Source organism: Camelus dromedarius, chromosome 3 (assembly GCF_036321535.1).
Source record: "Camelus dromedarius isolate mCamDro1 chromosome 3, mCamDro1.pat, whole genome shotgun sequence".
In the NCBI taxonomy this organism is placed as follows: domain Eukaryota; kingdom Metazoa; phylum Chordata; class Mammalia; order Artiodactyla; family Camelidae; genus Camelus; species Camelus dromedarius.
The window spans coordinates 18,856,549-18,879,123 of NC_087438.1; the positions used below are offsets into that span (position 1 = coordinate 18,856,549).

At 32.2% G+C, this 22,575-nt stretch overlaps 1 protein-coding gene across 1 annotated transcript in view; it reads right to left on the minus strand.

Moving 5' to 3' along the window:
* CDH9 (cadherin 9) overlaps positions 1 to 22,575 on the minus strand; it is a 113,223-nt gene that overhangs the window by 57,777 nt on the left and 32,871 nt on the right. Inside the window, exon 2 of the mRNA XM_010985509.3 lies at positions 15,272 to 15,544. Coding sequence (XP_010983811.1) covers positions 15,272 to 15,499 — 228 coding nt within the window. The 5' untranslated portion in view covers positions 15,500 to 15,544. The remainder of the gene's footprint in view (positions 1 to 15,271; positions 15,545 to 22,575) is intronic.

Sequence of the window (22,575 nt, forward strand, 5' to 3'; positions counted from 1 at the left end):
CATCATACTGTGTGATAATATCATCATAATATCACACAAGATATTATTGTGGCTCTAATGTGTGTGTGTGTGTGTGTGTGTGTGTGTGTGTGTACTTACGCCTGCACTGTACAAGGGGCATTGAAATTGGAAAGAAATTAGTTTTTTTCCACAGCCTACACACAAGAACACACACACACAGATACACCTGTGTGATATAGTGTTTAAAAGAAGCACTATAAAATATACAGTAACATCACAGAAAAAATAGCAACTGTTACCTGGCAGATGGATAAATGGGTCATAAACAGTGATATCAAAAGCAGACCTTTTAAATTGAGCAGGATTAATAGTCAGAGAATAAAATGGAAAGTATAAATAAACTGTGGGGAGGTGGAGATTAAATGGCAAAATAAGTATAGTGTGATTATGGTGTAAATAGCAGTGAATATTCAACTGTTAAGAGTTTTTAAAGAATGGTAATCTCAACATTTGAGCATTTTCTCTAAGCAAGAACCACTAAAAATGTTTGCAGAAGATAATACTGTGATACATAATTTAGAGCAAGTACTCTGATGGGATATAGAAAGGTAATTTGAAAGTGGGAAAAAAATCAAGGATACTAGGACTAGTTAGGAATTTAATACTATAAGAAAGCAGAATAGAGACTTTGAGAGACTCTGATGGCTGACAGGAGTAACAGACATGTCACTACACGCATGAGTTTGGAAGATAAATCAGTAGAACCAGATCAATCACGTAAGAGGAATAAAAAGAGGAGACATCAGTGATAAACTCAATGCATTGTTACTTCTCGAATCAGTTTTGTATACTTTCTCTACTGGATGCTTTTAAGTGTCTGTGTGAGGAAAAATATTAAAACAATTCCTATCAAGACTCACAGCATATGGCCAAACACTTAAAAATGTCTTCTGGTCCTGCACTTGAGACGCAGGTTACAGGTGGGAGGAAAAACCTAAGCAGTGAGACCACTGAGTCTTGTTCTTAGGATTGATAACTGCAGGTACATAATAGCAAGTATACTTTTATTCAGCTTTGAAGTGACACATGATGGTGAAATGGGGCTTTAAGATTAATTACTCGGTGTGCTCTCTATATTAGCTCTGTGCTATGACTTCAGTTAATGGCTTCGAAAATTGGAGGATCTACGTTATTAAGGTCACTGTAGCCTGTGGAAGGTCCTGCTAAATATCTGATTGCATAAATATATCATTTTCTTTTGTACTTTAGCTTGCAGTCACCTCAATGGCATCTATTTTATTTTGTATTCTTTTCCTTAAAAAGTTCCTTGAAGATTAGCATGAAAGGCATATTAATTATTGATATACAATTGAGACTGAATTATGATTTATTACAAACATATAATTATAGAATAATATCCATCAATTTCAGCAATGACCAGAGCTTTTCGAGTGAGTCTAACAACAACAACAAAAAATCCTTTCACTGATTTAACTATCTGTCTCTGTACCCTAATGTACCTTCAGAAACATAGGTTAATGAATATTTCTTTGTATGGATTTTCTTTCCTTGCTGTACTGTAATCTCATTTTCTGTTTTAATATGAATGAATTTAAGGCTAAAACAGTGTTTATAATGCATTTTTACATTTTAAATTACACTAAAATTCAATAAAATAACATGCAATGTTTATATTATGTGTGGCCCGATTTTACCTAAGTATCTTGCATGATATATTATATAACTTAATTTTTCCCTCTTCTGCTCCATTTTGTTAACATTGCGTCTCAATGTTAAGAAAAGGCCATCTTTAATTTAAAATAATGATTCTTCTACTTATGAAAATGAATACATAAAAAGGCATACGTGATTATTTTTCCCTTTGCAAAACTCCATTAAAGCAGTTCAGTTGGTTTGGAAACTATCTGCCTGTTCATTTTTAGCTCTATCTTATGTTTAATCAGTGCAGTGATTATAATAGTGATGATAACATCACAGTCCTGTGCTCAAAAACTTAGATTAATATCAACATTGAATTGAGTGAAAATATATGCCAGACACTGAGCTAGGCAGAAAATATTTTTATTTTCAAAGAATAAGTCAGTCTGAATGGATATAATGGAAGTATTTTTATAAAACGCAGTAAAACGAGACGGTGATGTCTATGTTTATTTTATATAACTCTGTTTTGTATATGGTAGAAAAGTAGATAGTTCAGAAGATTCAGGCTAACTAGTGACACCTGTCTTCTGCCCTCGTATTCTCATTTACGTACTAATGGTTGGAATGGAAGTGTTCAAAATTGCCCTGGAAAGAGGGGACATTTATCATTGATTTCACAGGGCATTTGATTGTGAATGGAAAAGCAGAATTGAGACGCTACAGTAGGCTTGCTGGTGCAGACAAGAAGTGAATAGAAAACGTTTTCAAATGGCCACTGCAGATTTCCATTTGAAGGTCTGAGTTCTTTGCCAGAAAGAAAGCAGTGAGCCATCATGTTTCTTATCATACCAGAAGACCTTAAAATAACAAGGACTGTATTGTTTAGAGTACCGTATCACAGTAAGGAACTGATAACACCATCACTTATGAGATAAAACACTCTGGAAGTTCTACCAAACATAATAAAGCATGAAACAGAAATAATAAGGATAACTTTGGGAGGAAAAGGAGAACTCATTTTGACTTAGCACATTGGAAATATTTTAAAATCTTACACTACTACAAGTCTCACTGGTCCATGAAACATGCATATTTACATCATGATGTGTTTTCTCAAAAGCAGATTGAGAGAAAAGAATTTCAGTATCTCTAATAAATAATTCATATACAGTATTTATATGGCTTTTATAGAGTGAAAAGACAAAATTAGATAATAATTTAAAATGAGCAAAAATCCCATATAATCAATTCAAAACTAATATATCCAAATACCAATACAACATAAAAATATACCTAACTGTTAAATGATCAGGGTCATTCAAATTAAAACTGTAATGAGATAGTCCTACACATCATCAAAAATGGTTAAAATTTAAAAACATTTAAGACTTGCAATATAAAGCCTTATAAAGTACAGAGTCCCTAGAAACCTCACAAATTCCTGGTGGGAGTATAAATTAGTACAGTCTCTTTGAAAACACTTTCTTAGTACCTATTAAAGATAAATCTATGTCCATTCTATTTTTCAGCAATTCTGCTTTTGAAATATACCCAAAGATAATGAATTCACGTGTGACAATAAAATGTGTAAGAATGTTTACCGGTTTTATTTGTAATAGCCTCTAGTTAGAAGCACATCAATCATCTACCAATAGTAGAATAGATAAATTAATTGTGATATATTTATGCAATGGAAAACTGCATAGCCATTAAAAAAATTAATTCTACACAAAGTGTCATTAATTAATTTATCCTCCATAAAGTTCAAAAAAGAAGCCAGACATACTATTTAATTCCATGTACATAAAATTCAGCTACTGGCAAACTTATCAGTAGGGATTGGTTTCAGCAAAATGGTTACCTCTTGGAGGGCGAGTTAGAAAGGAGTAAATGAGGGGGTCTGTACTTGTATTCTAGAAATTTTCCATATTGTGATCTTGATCATGTTAGCATAGGTATATACAAGTACAAATTTTCATTGAGCTGTACAATTAAGATGTGCATATATTGGTTTATACATGTACATCTTTAAACAAATCAAGTTGGCAACACATACACATACAAACATACACACATGCGTTCATTAGAATCCTTATCTGTTGATTCAGAATTATTTATGTTCACAATCATAATTTGTAATGGAATTCTTCATAATATTATTTTCTATTTGATACAGTATTACATAGCAGTTAAAAACTATCTTCTGGAAAATCATTTTTGGACATCAAAATAAACTAAAAATACTAGAGAAAATTAATCTCATAAATATTATTATCAATGAGTTATGAGATTATATTACTTTCTTCTTTATATTATTCTTCAATGTAACTCTACACTATCAGTATACATTTAATCTTTCTTTGCATACTTTGAGAGAAAAGTGTTTATTACTTTACAAAAGAAAATTTTACTATTGGTCACTTGTAGTTTTTAAATTATTCAAAAATCTTCTAATTCTACACTGAATACTCTCATCTCACATCTCCACATTTTATGTTACTGACTTTGGACTTTGAACTTTAAAATAATTACAAAGGACAAAATGTTAATAGCTGACTAATCCAAGTAATAAGAGAGTAAAATTAGGAAAAAAAAAAGTTGGGGAGCAAATATGCAACATTAATTTCCTGACATTTCCAAGAGTTATTTTTAAATTTGTGTTTATGCATCACCCAAATTTGTTTCAGTCTCACTAAAACTCCTAATATATGGTCAAATACAACTTCTCTAGAATTAATTCTTAATGTTATCAGTTTTCATAATCAGAGAATCACTCTAGCACTGTTGTTTTAAACTTAATGGCACTCTCAATATTACACAGTTTCAGTACTCTTTGACTAGACATTTTTTATTCCTTCTTTCCGTAAGCACCAAACAGACAAGGTAATTTGTGGAGAAAAGAGCTAGGCATTCTTTAAGAGTATGTCTATCCTTCTTACCTCTGACCTTACCTTTCTTCTCTTGTTTGAGGGTGATCAAAGTTTTTAGCTCTCAATTTGAATTTCCAGTTTATCACCAACAAAACGAATTGTCCATTGCTAATATTAGCCTAACAAAACTAAGAAGAGGAAAAATGAATAATTTCCAGTACCCCTTGTCTATGTAATTTGGAGACAGATACTGAAGACTCTCCTAATTTACTTCAGAGCTGTCATTATAATGGATTTATGGGAAATATTAACAACATTCCTTTCTATTTGTGCTCTTTCATTTTATTTCTTTTAACTATTTCCTAATATCCATTTTATAGTAAAATTTCAACACTCCTTTGTCTACTTTAATTTTGAAGAAAAATGGATGTATTCACTTGTGTAAAATACATTTGGTAAACTTAGCTTATTGTAAATTAGATTTTTAAATTTTGTCAAAATCAACACATTTCATGACAAATTTTAGGATACATGGGATATAGCTTATCTTGTTTTTGTTGTATATTAGAAACATTACTTATACGTAAACAAAGATTTTTTTAGCCTGTCATTTGACAAAGCCATTTTTATTATTTTCTCTTATACACATAAAAAATGAGTTCACTTACTTTGAAATAAAGGTGTTTATAAGAGTTTAAGACACACCTTTATTGGGATAAGCATAAAATAGTCAATAAAGCTTTTCTCAGAGATTTGTAAATTAAACCTTTGTCAATAAGTAATCTAGTGTTTTGCTGCTTTAAAGACATTTAATATTGCATTTCTTATTGAGTACTATTAATACAAAATATACTATAGTGACTACAAAGAGTAATTTTAAAGTAAATAGGAACTTTAAAAATATGTGTTTTTAAAACCTACATTAACATAATTATTGTAAAATATTGGTTATTAATTGAAATAGAGTTGCTAGTGAGAATTTTTTTTTGCCCTACAAGTTAATTATCCTCTAATTCATTAAAGATACTGGCTGAATTTCAATAGTGGTTGACAGAAGAAGAAACAACAGTCCCAGGAAGTCTGATGGATATACAGGACAATTAGATCCAAATATGTACTTCTGCATAGTCACTGCCATTACTCCCATATAGTGTTAGGAATATTATGTACTAATGACTTAATATTCTCTTTAAGCAATTTTCTTCCTTCAACCATCTTTCCTAACATTCTGAGGATACTATTTTAATTAAAAGTCAGAAAATAGTCATTTAAAGCAGAGTCATAAAACTTATTATGTGAAACATGTGAAATTCTTAGGGCCCTTTATCAAAGATTTGTAGAAAGATATAAAAGAAATTCAACATGTGAAATCTGTTTTTTATTAAGACATGAGGCAATTTTGATGAATGTCTTTAATGACAATTTTATCTGCATAACATACTAGCTGTCTTAACATCCACTTCCTTCTTCAGTTCCTACTGTGCCGTAGGAAAGGAAAAAATATTTTTTAAAAGACATAGAATAGTTTTTAACCTATATGATCTAAACCATATTTGCACTGTTGACTCTGTGTTGTAGGAGTTAACTTCAGACATGCATTTAATCATCAGACATTTATTTACAAAAACATAAGTGTTAATAAAGGACAAATACTTAACATGTTCTTGTTCCAATCATAGAATATAGCTTGTGTGGGACCAACACTCTTGTTGATACAAATAATTAACTCTTTACAAATTGGTTAACACACACACAAAAAACTCTGTGAGGGCACTAATAACAACCAACGGCAGACAAAAACTGGGAGGATTACTAGCAAATAGGAAATAAAGCAATTTCCACATTAAGCCCTTTTCCTTGCAAGCATTCCATATTTAATGTGCCACCCAGAAAAGAGCTCAAGCAGAAATCAGCAGTTTTTAAGGACTGAGGGATCAGAGGTCAGGATTCAGCGCTGCAAGAATGGCTGAAAATTGAGAGAAGAAAGTCCAGAAACAGAGGAAGCCACAGAGTAAAGCAACCTAAAACTTGAATACACATTACACATAGCATGTGGCTGACTTCCAAACTGACCATGTATAGGGTAAGACCCCAAAGAATCCAGAGAAAAGGAACAGAATGAAAGTTGAAAACCGAACAGGATTTTAACCATTCCAGATAATAGGAATGAAGAATTTAAAATTCAGGCTCCTTATAGGTAGATATGTTTGGCAAATATATGAAGATTTCTAAGGAAACATAAGAAAGATGATAACTTAGGAGTCAGGAAGATGTCCTAGGAATTAGGATTACACTGCAGTACTAAGGGAGTAAACATAATAGTCTGCCTTGAAAATTCTAAAAACCTACAAAGAATCAAAGAAGCATTCAGTAATTTTACTGCTCATGGGGCAAAACTTAATATTCTTCAGAGGAAGAAAACAAAATCTATAATCTCCACAACGTCTTACTCATAATATCCAATATGTAATCTAAGCTTCCTATAGATTGAAAAAGCATAAAAATATAACAAAAATGACAGAATTTTTGCCAACAGAAATAGACACAAATAAGATTCAGTTGTCGGGTTTAACAGGCAAAGACTTTAAAAATAACTATCATAAATACATTAAAGAATTTATGGAGTACACTAAAATAATGGTTAAGTAATGAAAAATTCCATAAAATATATAAAAAATCAAATAAACAAAAGAAACCTAGAACTAGAAATTATAGCATCTGTAATAAAAATGTATAATAACAGATTAGACACAGAATCGTAAGAAGTAATAAATATTCACAGTAAAAATAAACAAATTGAAGCACAGAGACAAACATATATTAAAATATATATAACACAATCTGAATAATCTATGGGGCAATGTGGAGTACTCTACTGTATTTGTACTTGGAGTCCCTGAAAATAAAAGAGAACAAGACACAAAAACAAAATGATCTGACAATTTTAAAATTAGATGGAAAAAGATCCACTGGTATATAAAAGCCAGTGAATACCCAGCAGGATTAATAAAATACATGTGAAGTATCAAACTAAAATACCAGCTGAGATGAACTGTTGAAAGCCAATGATAAAGACAGAACTTTCAAACCAACCAGAAACAAATATTCATTACATATAGGGCAACAATGATAAGAATAATGACGTCTTTATTAAAAGTAATAGAATCCACAATGCAATGCAGCAAAAATTTAAAGCACTGAAAGGAAAAAAGAACTGTCAGGTCAATCTATATATTTCTATATCCAATTAAAATAGCTCTCAAAAAGAAACGTGAAATAATGATATCTTCAGATTAAAGAGAGCTAAGAAAATTTGTTTCCAGCAGACCCACACTGTAAGTATTCTAAAAGAAGTCTTCATTTGGGAGGGAAATGATAACACCCAGAAATTTAGATAAAAAGCATGACTGGGAATGGTAATCTCTTAAGTTTATAATGTAATATAATATAATTTTATTTTTAAGTTTTTAAATAAATAATGAAATGCTTAAATAATAAACACTAACCATATATGACTCAGTTTGTAATATATACAGAAGAAAAATATATGACAAAAATAAAATAAAGACCTACAAGGGAAAGGAAATTACACTGTTGTTAATTTACTGTAAATAATTGTAAACATTTTATAAACAATAGTAAAATATGTAATACTAACTCAATATTTAGTATAATACATCAAGAATGAATTATACAGAACACAAATTCAGATATTAACAAAAATTAACCCAAAAGATAATAAGAAAGCAGAAATAGATATAAAAACAAACGGGGCAAAAGAAAACAAGAAAATGGTAGACTTGAATCCACGTGTATCAGTAACTGCATTTTGTATCAATGGACTTAACATCTCAATTAAATGTTAAAGATCGTCAGACTGGATAAAAAAGTATAAGCTAATTCTGAGCTGTTTACAAGAGCTGCATTTTAAACATAATTACACAGAAATACTGAAAACAAAAGGATGGAAAAAGATAAACCACAAAAACACAAGCATAAATGAGTTGGCATGGGTAAATTTGGATCAGGTAAACTTCAAGCAAGTAGTATTGTCAAAGATAAAGGGTGATATTTCATAATAGTGAAATGTCAATTAGTCAGAGACATAAAAGATAATTGACCGTGCACCCAATACTTGCATAAAAATAAATGAAAAAAATTGACAAAGGTAAAGAGAGAATTTTTTAAATGGAACTTTTTAATATTCTTCTTTGAACAAGGAGACACACAACTGTAATGATAGAGAATTGAACAATACCATCATTATCTTTATCTAAGTCTGCAGAATATTATACCCTGTACTAAGCAATTCACATTTTTTTCAAGTATTAAGACACATTTACCAAAATAGTTTGTAAAAATTGCAGGTTTTCTAAAATAACACACAGTAGTAACATATCTTGATTGTGTCTATAGAGTAAGAAAAATAGAATAGGAGCTGTAGGAGAATATAATCTTAATTTTTCAAAAAAAAAAACCATTTTGTTGTTAGAAAGTATTAACGGAGTTGGAACTTTCACAAAATAACATAAAAATACATCGCTTCCCACTATAGAAAAAGACACCTTTCCTCTTAGATTTGCCAAGTCATTTATTCATTAATCTTGAACTTTTGTTTGTGCCTCTGTTTTTTAATGTATAGTTCTGACTATGATGATTTATAGTAATCATATCCCTAGGAAATTCTAGCTGAGAAGTAGAATTATTTACTGAGGAAATTCCACTAAGTACTAATTTAATGGCATATCTAGAGTGATCACAGATTACTTTTATCATTGGTAATAATGATAATTATTACTATTAAAAATAGCAATTGATGATGTTTGTGCTTATTTTCCCCCACCCATCTCTATCCTCCTGCAGAATCTACTACTTCTATTTTTTTTTCTTTTCTTTTCTTCTTCTTTCTTTTTTTTTTTTTTTTTTTTAACACTGATGACTTTGTAAGGGTGGATTTGATCTTCTGCAAATTTGGAAACAGAGGAAGAGAATGTTGGGACATTAGAAATAGTTCAGAAGTACTGAAATCAGTAAAAGAGATCAGGAAAAATTACACATATAATTTGGTAATCTTACTAATAAACATTTTCTATCACATTCTAATATTTTTTCAATGGTTTAACAGTTACTTATTTTTCAGATTAAAAAATCTTGAATTTTAAATACAGATATTTCTAGGAGTAGTTAATTCCTAATTCAGTCAGAACTTATTTAATCTCATTTTAGAATTATAAATAACTGCTTGAAATTACTTATATTAAAAAAATAGTCATTGTTTTGAATTGACTGTGATTCTGAAGTACATTTTCTATTTTAGGGCCTACAGCAAAATGGGAGGGGCTTGGTTATAATTAGGGTCCTTGAGTATAACAGAAAAGGAAACAACGTTGGTGTAACTTATGTCAGCAAATGGAAATACATTTCTTTTAATTTTTCTCTGCTCTTTCTGTGCTTTGTAGTGTCAGTTTCTCAGGACCAATATTAATGCTAAATAAAGATCTATTGAGATAGTAACTGAATATTAATTTTGAATAAATATGTGATGTCAAATATTTTGAGAAAGTTAAAAAAAACCTTCAATCTAACACTAATTCAAAGTGCAAATGTCACAGATTCTAGGAGCTAAATTAGTAGACCAAAATAATTAAAATTGTACCATGAATAAGATTTGGTAGATGACTTCATAATTTTGACAGAAAATCCCAGCTGGGGAGAATAAAGATTTAGGGCTTTAGGTGGGAAGATGCACTTGATGTAGGACTTAAAGCAAAGAGAAGAAGTGAGATTTTGGAAAAGGGTGTTGGAGACTCCCTGGAAAAGGACCTCTGAACATGATCGGATAAAGGCTAAGTATTTGAAAAAGAAAAGATTTCACTTTCTCTAGAGCTAAGCTGCTTAATTAAGGGAGCATAGAACATAGGCAGGAATAAGCAATGATACTGAACACTGAATTCTACTTAAGTAAATTTGGGTTATTTTTCTATAGACATTTTGTCCAAGAATTTGGTATCATTCACAAAGCAGTGTGTAATATGTTTTTGAGACTTAAAAAAAAAAAGGTCAAGTGAAAAGGCTATTTAGTGTGCTAATGCAATAGTTCAGGAACATGGTAATATAATACTGCAGTGAGGGGACTGGCAGTAAGAATTAAATGATAGCACTCTATTGTAAAAGTAGGTATTTTTATAGAACTCAGCATGAAATAAGCCTTTGTAGACTGTCCTGAGCATCTAGCCTTAATGCTTAATATTTTTCTCATATGTTCTTAGTTTTAAACAAGCAGCTTGTAAAGATCACATAAAACAGAAGCAGCTGCTACATGTACTGCACCATAAGTAATGACCTTCTAAAACCTTTTGAAAGATCATTTATTTAGATTCTGAAAAACACTATAATATACTGAAAAATTTATCAAACATCCTTCAGGAAATTTCAGACTTTATTTGTCTCTGTACAAATCAAACTGCTATACCCTAAAAGCCTAAGAGAAAATAGTCTAACCAAGTCCATTATTTTATATATACTCAGGGGAAATATCCACATTTAGTGCACACATCAACATAGGAAAGTGCAAAAGAGAGTCATCCTCTTTTTGTTTGACCACTCAATTGAATATGAACCAGACTCCTAACCGTTTGTCTGTTGGTACCACTGTTTCCCATTTTTCAGTTAACGCCTATACCAAAAGTATCCAGCTGCAACCAAGAGTTTCATAAATATTATAGTTCCCTTCCAGTTCAGAATTCCATGATTATACTTCTGATGATTTCAGCTTCAGAACAGTAAACATTTTGAATTAAAACTATGAAAAATTGCGAGCTAATTTTTTAAAAGAAGATACCTTATTGTATTTAGATGTTGACTGTTTATTTATAGGCAGTTCCATGGCACTATGTCGACTGCCCTGAGCAAACTAAGTATGAATATGTATCTTTGAATTAAAATGTATTGGTCAGTTGGTCAACTTAATAGTCGATGTTTCAAAATTATTTCATAAATACTAATGTTTTCCTTCAAAATAATAAACACTATCCCTGTAAGTCTCTCTCTTCATGCAATAAATGTTTTAAAAACCAGATAGTAAAATCAAATTCTGCTCAATTCTCAATAATTATAGATAATTGATCAATTACTTATTAATCCATGATGACTAGGGATTTTTCAAGATCTAGATCTAATGTGTGAAAAATCAATTGCATAAGAAGTTTCTCTGACAGAACAGTAGGAGTCTTTGCTATGCTTCTTGTTAAATTTATTTTAATTCCTCTCTTGAGCAGTATTACTCTTCTGACCAAGTAATTTAGGCACATGTGTCTGTTTAAATTACAGGGAAGCTACACGGCAATTGTTGTGACTTTGTCATCTTGAGTGAGAACCAAAGGTTTCCCTTTTAACAGAAAACAGAATTAGTAAATCTCAGATTTCATTATTGTGAAAGCAAAAACAACATTTCTGACTTTTCTCTCTTGTATTGCAAATGTCTGAAATGACATAAGGAAATATTCTACAATATTTCCTTATAAAAATACCCTCATGATTCATTCTCTTGGCCCTCCACTCCATCCTGACAATGAAGGCAAATTGATGATCCCATACTTGTTCTCCATGAATAAGGAATTTGTACAAGAGCCTTTAGCAGGGACTCATAACCCATGCTTCATGTAAAAACAACTCAGCATGGAATTTTGGGCCTTTTATAGTAATGGTCTAACACCATCCTATTAGACTGTTCTTTTTGTAGGGGTGTATGTGTGTGTGTATGTATGTGTGTGTGTGTTTCTTTTATCTTGCCACATGCAATCCCATCTCCTTGGATTTATCCACATGCAGTTTTTTAACTTTTTTACTGGCTCTTCCTGTCTACAGACAAAGCTCCGTTCACAATGCTAGAAAATATCAGAAATTTGGAGTTAAAGAAATTTTAGTAACAACTTAATTTAATGTAACAAGAATCTGAGGTTTTGGAAAGTATAATTGACTTACAAATTCTGCACAGTTTGAGTGGCACAGTCAGGACTGAACCTTGTAAGTTGCATGTCTGTGTATGTGTGCAATGAATATTTATTAAATTTTGCTGCTGCTACTTTATTTGTTCTAAAACTACTTCCTCTAAATTCAGGATCAAATCCTAGACTTTATATCCAAGGAGTAAAAGTCCTTCCAACTTTATACAATTTTGTATCACCTATAAATTAGTATAGGTCTTATCATTTTCTGTGATACCTAGCTTCTGAAAAATAATTTTAAAACCATGAAAATCTCTTCCCATTAGAAGCTCTTATTCTTTCCCAATCTTGGTGCATAGTAAATAGTATGACTTTATTTCACATGGGATATTGCCAATGCAGAGGATCCTAAAAGACTCAGTTTGAGTTTACCCAGGGCAACCAGAAGGTGGTCAAAAAGACAGTCTGTATGTTGTTCAAGAAATTAAGCTGTCGTCAGACCTCATGTGTTTGACCAAGTTCAGGGTTGGGGGGCTACCCCGTCTCTGTATATGCAAATAACTAGTAATACAGTCAAAAGCCAGGAGAGCAGGTGAGGAGAGAATTTACAGACTTTTAAGAGTTTAATAAATGCTAAGAGTAGTTGGAATCCCACTTTTATAATGAACTAAATATGTGGTGCATGGCATATCTAAGACAAGGCCCTATTATAAAACAGAAATTTTTTTTTCCAAAAAGTATTATAGCTGTTTTATTTTTTGAAGTTTCTGTTTCATATGAGTATTGTTTTCCATGGATAATATAAAAATAGTTGACACATAGTTTTGGTTTGATTATCCTCATTTGAAAAATATTCTGATTATTATAAAGGGTTTTCTATTTTGGGCTCATGATCTGGTTGTCAAGTATAAGTAAGTACAAAAAACTGAGCATATTAACTTGTCCATGGTGAAAAGAGGTTATTTTCCCAAGACAAGTGATAAAATACTTTGTGAAAAGTAATTTAACAGAGCTAGGCACACACTTTTAGTAACTATTTTTGACAGATTACCGAACTAATTAAATATAAGCAAGATGGTACAAAAAGATCTAAAGCACAATGTACATTTTTAAATGTCAGTGCAGTAATGGTGGTCAGTTAATCAATGTGCACGCCACTTTTAAAGAAAGCATTTTTGTTTACAGGTAAAAATAAATGCTTGCAGTGGAGCCTTGATTGTCTTAAGATTCAGAGTATCTCTTTTTATCTGTGTCTATTCTTCTGTATCTTTGACTCTCCAAGGATAAAACTCTGTGCAAGGCCCCATGAACTGAATGTGTCCTTTATACACTGCCTTAGAGAAAGAATCATAAGGCAATTTCAAGCCCTGAGACACAAACATTTGTCAGTTGAACTTGAAATATCCTGATGTTAGTTATTAACTATAGTGTGAAAAACTATAGTGTGAAAAAGTGATGTTAAATGAGGGGTACTGGAGGGGTTCATATGACTAACTTGAGGAGAAATAAGAGAGGAAAAAAGCATCAGCAAGTGAACCGTGTGGGGCAAAATGAACATGACCTACGGAACCAGAAAAGAGAGATATTAAAAGAATAGGAAATAATATGCTTCCAATAAAGGAAGCGGTATTTGACAAAAGTACACTGTCAAACAGAGAAAATGAAAAATTAGATCAAGATTTCAGCAATTTCACAGACAAACATATTTCCAATTTAACAACAATAAGCATGACTTTTGTGCTACTGGCTACTTTTCATGTTCTCATTTTTGGCTCATTCTCTTATTTGTCTGATGTTGCCACTGAGTCAAACAAATATTTGTACCATTAGAGTCACTTCTAGTGTCTTGTGCCAAGAATAAATAATAAATATATGATCCATGGGCAGTGTTAGTTTTTATAGTGGTTTATTTTGTTTTATGCTCAGAATTTAAAAGTGCCTCAGCAATAGGTGTAAATTGGGGATAATTCACAGTGAACAGTGAACAGGAATTGTCATATGTATAGTATAGTATGAATGAGATTGGTAAGGGGAAGATAGATAAAGAGAAAATTCCGGATGTCAGAAAGATCACATCACCTATTTCAAGACACAGAAGAAAGAGAAGAGAGGTAATGAATCTCTTTCCTCAAACCTGGATACACCAAGGAAGTTACATATTCCTTGTTGCCATTTGCTCCTAAATGCTAATGAGCAATTTTTCACTTGCTGCTACTAAAATGGAATTAAATCTTTCTAAGGGTAGCATTTTCTTTCTACTTCTGTTTTCCTTTTCTTCTTCCTTCTGCCTTAAACCCTTTGGTCATCATTACAGGCAGGAAGCAGTTCACTTTGATTGGTGATAAGAAACAGGAGCATCTAGAAGTATTCAAATTTATTTCTGATACATAGCATACTATTTTAATTATGATAAATTATGCATCAGCAAAGACCAGTATATTTTAGGAATTTTGAGTACATTACAATTGCATTTTGTTTTGCCTCATATAACACATTAACTTATTATCTACCTGTTTTTGAATTAAATAAAGAAAGTTTGTTTAATCTTTTAGATGCACACACATAAAATTAAATCATATCTACCTGATTAATAATGAAATAACTCCACAAATAAGTAATTTTATTTTGAGGCTTACTATGGATACGGACCTAATCTAGCTACCTGAATACTCACATCCCTCACTCTACCCTACGAAAAGAATTTGCAACATCATGCCTTCTGCACATCGTAATTAGTCAAATACTATAAAATAATCATTAGTGACAATGGAAAGTTGCTGTAAAAATTACTATCACTTTCAGCTGCTAGACGGATCGTAAAAAAATTCTTACCTTGCCTACATATTGTGTGTCTGTACCTGTGTATTCTTCCAACAAGAAGAACTGATTCCACATCCAGCCACGCTTGGTGCGATGCAGCACTTTACCATCATCTTGTGTCAGACCCATGATCCTTTCACTTGGAAAATCTCTGTTGGCATTTTCTTGTAATGGGATAGCATCAATTGTATGAAACACAGAGGTCCAGATGAGTAGTGGTAGGAAATGGTAAGTCCTCATTATCTGCGGCTTCAGCAGGATATCAAATTCAATGTGCTGTTTCCCCTGAGAAGTAGGAGGAGAAAAATGGCTAATTAGGTTGTGTTTCATTTTCCCATAACCTGTATACTGTAAACATTTCCTGAATGTTATTTAAGTGTTATAAATAATATATTATACATTATTTTTCCATGTTACATCAGTGAACTATCACTAAAACTCACGTATTATACAGATAATTAGGGAAAACATATATAACACAAATAAATTAAACAGTAAGTTAACAGCTGACCTCATTATCACTGTATTACAGCACATAAATGTGAATTTATTTGTAATTTAAAATATTAAGAATTTTGAAAAAATTAAGTTCTATAATATATCAAAGCTCATAATAATAATAATAAAAGAATATTTATTCCTAATAATAAGAGTATTTATTAATATGTACATATATGTGAACCTATATACTTTAAAGAACACTATTTTCTTCTATAAGCTATTTCTCTTCCTCATCTTCTATTTCCCCCTCCTCCTCCTTATTCTTCTGTTAATATGTTGAGACGTTGCCTTGAGGCAAATTACATGATACCAAATATACTTTCGATTGTATCTGCAGTGCCTAGCACTGTTCCATTTGATCCTTTCCAATCAATAACTTTTTTACCCAACAGTCAGTTGTCAGTCACATTTATCTGAGACAGGAAAACATGCTCTCCTCATGTTCAAAAACATTTTACCTGATAATTAAAAATAAGAACACATATTTATTTTCTAAAATTATAGAACAAAACAGAGCACACAAAATTGGTATTGCAAAATCAAATATGGGTTTTTACCTATGGGATAATTAGATCCAGAATTTTGAAATAAACAATGTTTCTCTGTTGACATAGTAAATTGATTCTCCTCTAAGTAAAAATGATAGTTAATCTGATATTTCAAAATTAATTTTATTTAGCGGTAAATTGGTTTAATTTGCAAGGCATTTGATCTAGAGGCATGACTGCTGATGATAATGATTTGGGAAGCAAAAGAAACCCATCTCAAAGTGGTGTAGGCAAAAATAAAAGAAGTAATTGGATTATAAAATCAAATTAAGTGTAGAAAGGAAAGAATGAAAGCAATAAAGAAGTGGGCATTTCCTGTTCATGAAAACTAGAATTAAAATCTAGGATACTTGAGTAACTTCTCTCTTTCTCCTTCTCTCTCTGTCTCTCTCTTTGGCTTTGACCTAATCCTTCTCAGTCTGTTAAAATATAAGAATATATGAAGTTCAGATTTAACATCTTCCAATCCAGAAAGCACCTGATAGTCTTTTCTATTTTAAGTTTAAAAAAATCTTGGAAATGGACTCAAATTTACCTGACTTGGACCAGATGCCCAGTGCTGGACCATACACATCTATGGATTCAGTTGCTGTTATGAAGGCATAAAGGTCAAATATAAGCCTCTGGCATGGCTTTATCACTTGTTTTCTGTGAGACTTGGATATTTACCCACATCACTAGGTCTCAACAATTGCTATCAAAGGAGAATAATTAGTAACTGACCCACAACGTATTGCTATTAATATTATTTTTAACTTTTATCACAAAGTCATAGATATTTGTAATACAAGGAATTATTTTCACAATAGCACATACCTATGAGAAGACTGAGGTGTGAAGAATTTAAGGAATTTGACAAAACCATCCAGATAGTAAGTATATGAACTCGATTTTAGACCCACAGCTTTAAACAATATTTTTTTGCATAAGATAATACATGTAAAGAAGTTAGTGTGGTGCTTGCACACAAATTCTCAGTGTGTTCATGTTCTCAGCCTCAGCCTCAGCTTCAGCCTCAGTCGTGGATGTTCCCACCATAGTCATGTGTGTGTGTGTATATCTGGCTGATTGGCAGGTATCAGTATCAGTGTTTGCTATGGTGAGAATGGTGATTGGCAGATAATAGTATCAGTGTTTGCTATGGTCTAAAGCTATTGGCTTGTCCAGCTATATGTACCCTAATTTCCATACCTACTATTTGTTAAAATGTTCTTACTTAACAAAATACACATTATATGGCCACGAATCTACACATTCCTCCAGAATGAGAGAAATCAGAGTTATGTTAATTTTTTACTCTGAAGTATTGGGTGATGGTAATTATTCTTGGTAGAAGAAATTTTCACATATTGGATAAGTCATTCTGGTGTAAATATAACTTAACTTGAACTTTATGCTCACTAAAAAAGCTTGGCCTTGGCCTATTTAACATGCATTGTACATCTGCTTTAACCATTTAAGGAAAGAATGCATTTAAAAATCAAAATGGGGAAACTGTGGTGCAGGCATCCAAAATGAAACTGAGTGGCCACTGTGGACATGGTTTCAGGCACATTCCTGCATGGACTTGAATTTCCTGAGCTGTATCAGACTCCAGGATACCACCAGCTGCCCTCAAAACAGTATCTGCTAACAGCTGTAGCAGCTTGTAACTGTGCAACCATTTCAGACCCCAGCCAGTCCTTGCTTAACAAGCATCCTTTCTTCTTGCCAGCTCCAATCCTAATTCTTGACAAACATCTTATGTAATTTTCTAACATATAAAGGATTTTGCTTTTATAAGCCTCCCCCATTTTGTATTCCAGTGGAACACAGTACAAGTGCTTCTTTAATCTGTGTCTCCCAGGCTATACTCCTCAGTTTGGCTCAAAACTCTTTTTATTCTCATTATAGATTTATTAATTATTCCCATCAACACTATCAGAACTTTATGTGGGTATTAATAAGACTGTAAACTATAGGAAATTGGTAGATTTAACCAAAACAATGTAAAATTCTGAAGCAAATGTCAGGAAACTACAATTTCAAATAATATTTTAGAAAAGATGTAATGGAAAGGTACCATCTAGTGGACATTAGTTCTGAAAAGACCCCACATTTTGTTTATAATTGGCGGTGCAATAGAAAATAAGTAGCCAGAGGATTTCAAGAACAGCTGTGAACTCACTTCAATAAAATACAACAAATTCCTTCGTTGACCACACTTGTTACCCTGGTTTCTTTCCACTGGAGGATTTTTTTGGCCATCATCCTTGGTGATCACCCTTGCAAGAGAAAATGGAGAGCATTCCTCATTTCCCGCCATCTGTTCTGCAATGCCCACTTTGGGTAGAATGTAAGCCTTTAAGCAGAAAAGTCCGGTTATATTAGATGGAGCCAGAGACTTGACAGAGGCCAGGATCCCATAGGCATCTATAAGCTATCGTAAGAAATTTGCTTTCATTTTCAGAGCAATGGAAAGCAGTTGGAAGACTTTATCATGCCATGTTTACAGAAGATCAATCTGGCTGCGGAGTGGAAGACAGATTATAGGGTAAGAAAGGATTTGGTTAAGAGGGAGATCCATTAAAAGTCTATCACTCTAGTCCAGAAAGAGATGATGTTGGCTTATAGAGAAGTGCTTTGAAGTGGACCCTAATACTCTACTCAGATTTCCTTGGATTCTTTAATATGCCCACACACACACAAACACACATACATGCACTAGTACTTTTCTATGCTTTTGCTTCTAATGGCCTGCACCTGCAACTCTCTTTGGAGGACTTCCCTTGGCTACTGGAGCCACTTTGCCCACAGGCACAGGGAGCCTAAAGTGCCTGCAAGTTTACAGTTATCTACCACAGAATCCCTGAGCCAGTGTCTAACAGGTGCAGAAGTATTAAAACCGACACAATATTTACATCCCAGAGCTCCCTTAAAGAATCGTGCTGAGGCTGGGACTTTGACTGAAATCATATATATTCTCTCGGATTCTTCTTCCTGTCCTACTTTCCCACACTCTTCTCCACTTCCTGACCTGGAAGCAACCTGTTAAAACCAATCACTTGCACCCAAATCCTTGCCTCAGGCTTTGTTTCCGAGAAATCAGACCTAAGACCTGAATAAGACCCACATATTCACATATTCAGGAGAGTAAATACTACTTTCTTGGGTACTGGTTATAAAAGATTAAAAAGAAGAAAAAAATATATAACTCCTAGGTTATTAGTTTGTGAACTGGGTAGATTATTAAGCCATTTTTTGAGTGTCATTTATATCAGGGGAAGAGACCATCTATTAGAAAAATAATCATTTTCTTCTTATTCTTGATCAAAATAAAAAAGTCATTTTATACTGCTACTAATAACATTTCAGCATAATTAATAATAGGATGCAAATTGATTCACTTTTCTACTGCTTTTATATAATTGAATTTATATATTTATGACAACCTTCAAAGTAGATTCTTCTATAATTCCTCATATTATTATAAGGAAACTAAGGAACAGAGAAGGTAAATGACTGTGCAAGTTCATATAAGTAGCAGCAGAATGGTGGAAAATTAAATCCAGGAACTCCCTTACACTTGGGCTCTACTGCTCTAGAAATAGACTACTAACATCTGTGATGCTGGAAACCAACATTTGTTCTAACTTGCCTTCCATTTTATAGTAATGTGCTGTCTTTTTTCAAATACTGTTTCTTTAACTCTCCTTGCAACAATATTACATTGACTATATTAGTAAGAGGGATAAACTGAGCCTTTGTTTGTTGAAGTAACTTGCTAATACGACAGGGTGTTAGGCACCTGTGGGAAAGATAGAAGGCATCTAGGATTTGAATTCCATCAAACTGATGTCAATGCTCCTGATCTTAATTATACTGGTGTTAAGTAATTTTGCTCTATATGTGCCCACCTGGAAGCCTCCTTCATGTACTTTAAGTGCTTGCCCAATTCAAAATCTTCGCCTTACTCACGCTCTGACTTTTAACAGTCTTACCTCGGTCATACATAGCCAACTTCTCATTATTTTCAGTTTCTATATTATATTCTGCTTTCTTGCAAAGTCTTTTACAACAACCTTTTCAAGAACAGCTTACCCAAATTCAGTCTCTACTGATTCCTACCATACATTTATTTCCGTCAAATAATTTACAATAATTTTAATTATATTTTCTATTTAGTGGATTATATGTTTAGTGACTACTTCCTTTAGTTATAATGTAACTTGTCTGGTGGTGAGATATTTTGTAAATCAATGTGCCCTGCATGAAACAGTTATTGACATGCAGTAGGTTCTTAATATGTATTTGTAAAATTAATTGTTTAGTTGATTCATGCCTAAAATGAATAATCCCTAATTTGAGACTGGGATCGATCGCAAATGAGATTGACAATATTCTATTGCATAAACAAGCCAATACAGATATACAAAGAATTTAACTGGGAGGAAACGTGCCTTTTAAAAGAGTTCTGGAGGTATTTTTTCCGCTAACAAATGAAATTCAGTCTGCAACGAAGTAAGAGTAATATTCATAAAAGTTTCCGTAACGTGGGATTAAGTATGAACTTCATAAAGTGGTATAGAGTGTTTGATCAGCCCTTTTATTAAATATCTTCTTTATTTTCTTCATAATTCTGGGCATAATTTTTTCACTTTTGAGGAAATTAATGTACTCCTCCTGTGGCCAATTTAACCACTGAACATTCCTCAGTTCTTAGACAAAAGTGCAAATTCTAAAAGGATTATTTTTCATTTGTTTTTAAAGTTAGCAAGCTCTTATCCCATAAGGTTTATTAAAAATTCTTTATATCCTTTATTCATTCAATAGCAACAAGCTGATTACTAAATTTTCTATGCTTAATTACCACTATCAGCCTTAAATGCTCTGCATTTTAATCACAGTTTTTGTTGATAAATAAATACTATCAGATGCGTTATGAAGTACAATATTTTAAGTTTGGTTTAATTTTGATTTTGTAATCAGGGAATTCACTTGAATCTTGTTATCTTTAAAAACTGAAAATTGTTTTATTATCATTCCCTTGTTCTCTTAATTATATTTCAATTGCATTTGAGAAAAATGACTGTTGGCTATTTGTGAGCCAAGAAAAAGTGCATTATTGTAATTAAGTAGTATGTTCAGCATGTAAAATCCACATCCAAAATTAAATTAGATCATTATTTCTTATCCCTATAGTTTAAACTCAGATAAAGTATTTTAGTAGTTCCAATCATGTTTTCAGGCAGCTTCTCAGATGAAATATACGTACAAAACAAGTGTATGTGATTGATTTTAGTATTTTATCATTTTAAGATTTGTAATCTACAAAGCATTTCCACATACATTAATATATTTATCTTAAAAGAAAACTCTGAATGGGGGATCAAAACTTACATATGACCCTCTATTATAAAGATGCCTCCTTTGTGGTTGGCCAAGATTATTATATCTGTTCAATTAAGGCACCATCTATAATATAATAAAACAAAGAAAAAAGGGATAAGTTGAGGGTATTATTTTGTGTATATTTTAATTTGAAGATATGCCTTATAAATGAATCATTTTAGTTAGTATCTGAGATGGAAAAACTGATAGGAGAGAACTGTGTTCACAACTTACTTAAGAATGTTGGCTAACAAGGTATTATTGGTGTAGGGAACAAGTAGAATTTTGAAACATTTTTAGTTGAGGTGTTCTTCACACTGGAAACTGGACAAAACGATTTTCAAATTGGTGTGGGAAAATGACATAATATGCAGCATAAAATTGGACTACAATAAAGCTAAGGGGAATGCCCACCATCTTAGCAGCATAAGCACCTGCAATAACACCTTCATCTGAAGGAAAAAAACAATAAACAAAGCACAACAGAGGATCTATGAAAACATATGTAAGAAATCATGTGAAGAGAGGGCTTTCCATAGGAAAGAGTGATTAAGCTAGTATAGAAGTTGGAAGTTCCCATTCTCAGTACCTCTTACAATCTGTGGGAACTTCCCCTTAGATACATGAGAAAAGGAGAAAAAGGCAACAACAAATTTTATATAGAATGAGTCAATATCATTAATACATAAAGAATAATCTTAAAACAGGTAATAATAGTAAAGTTATATATAAGTAGTTAAAAAGAAGTACAAGTGAATTATAGACATGTGTGTATTCACTATCTAAGCGAAATTGATGAAAACATGCCATATGCAAGATGGTTCCAGGCACTGGCAATATAGCAATGAATTAAACAAAGTAACCGTACCTGCAGAGATGGTAAAGGTATTTTGTAGA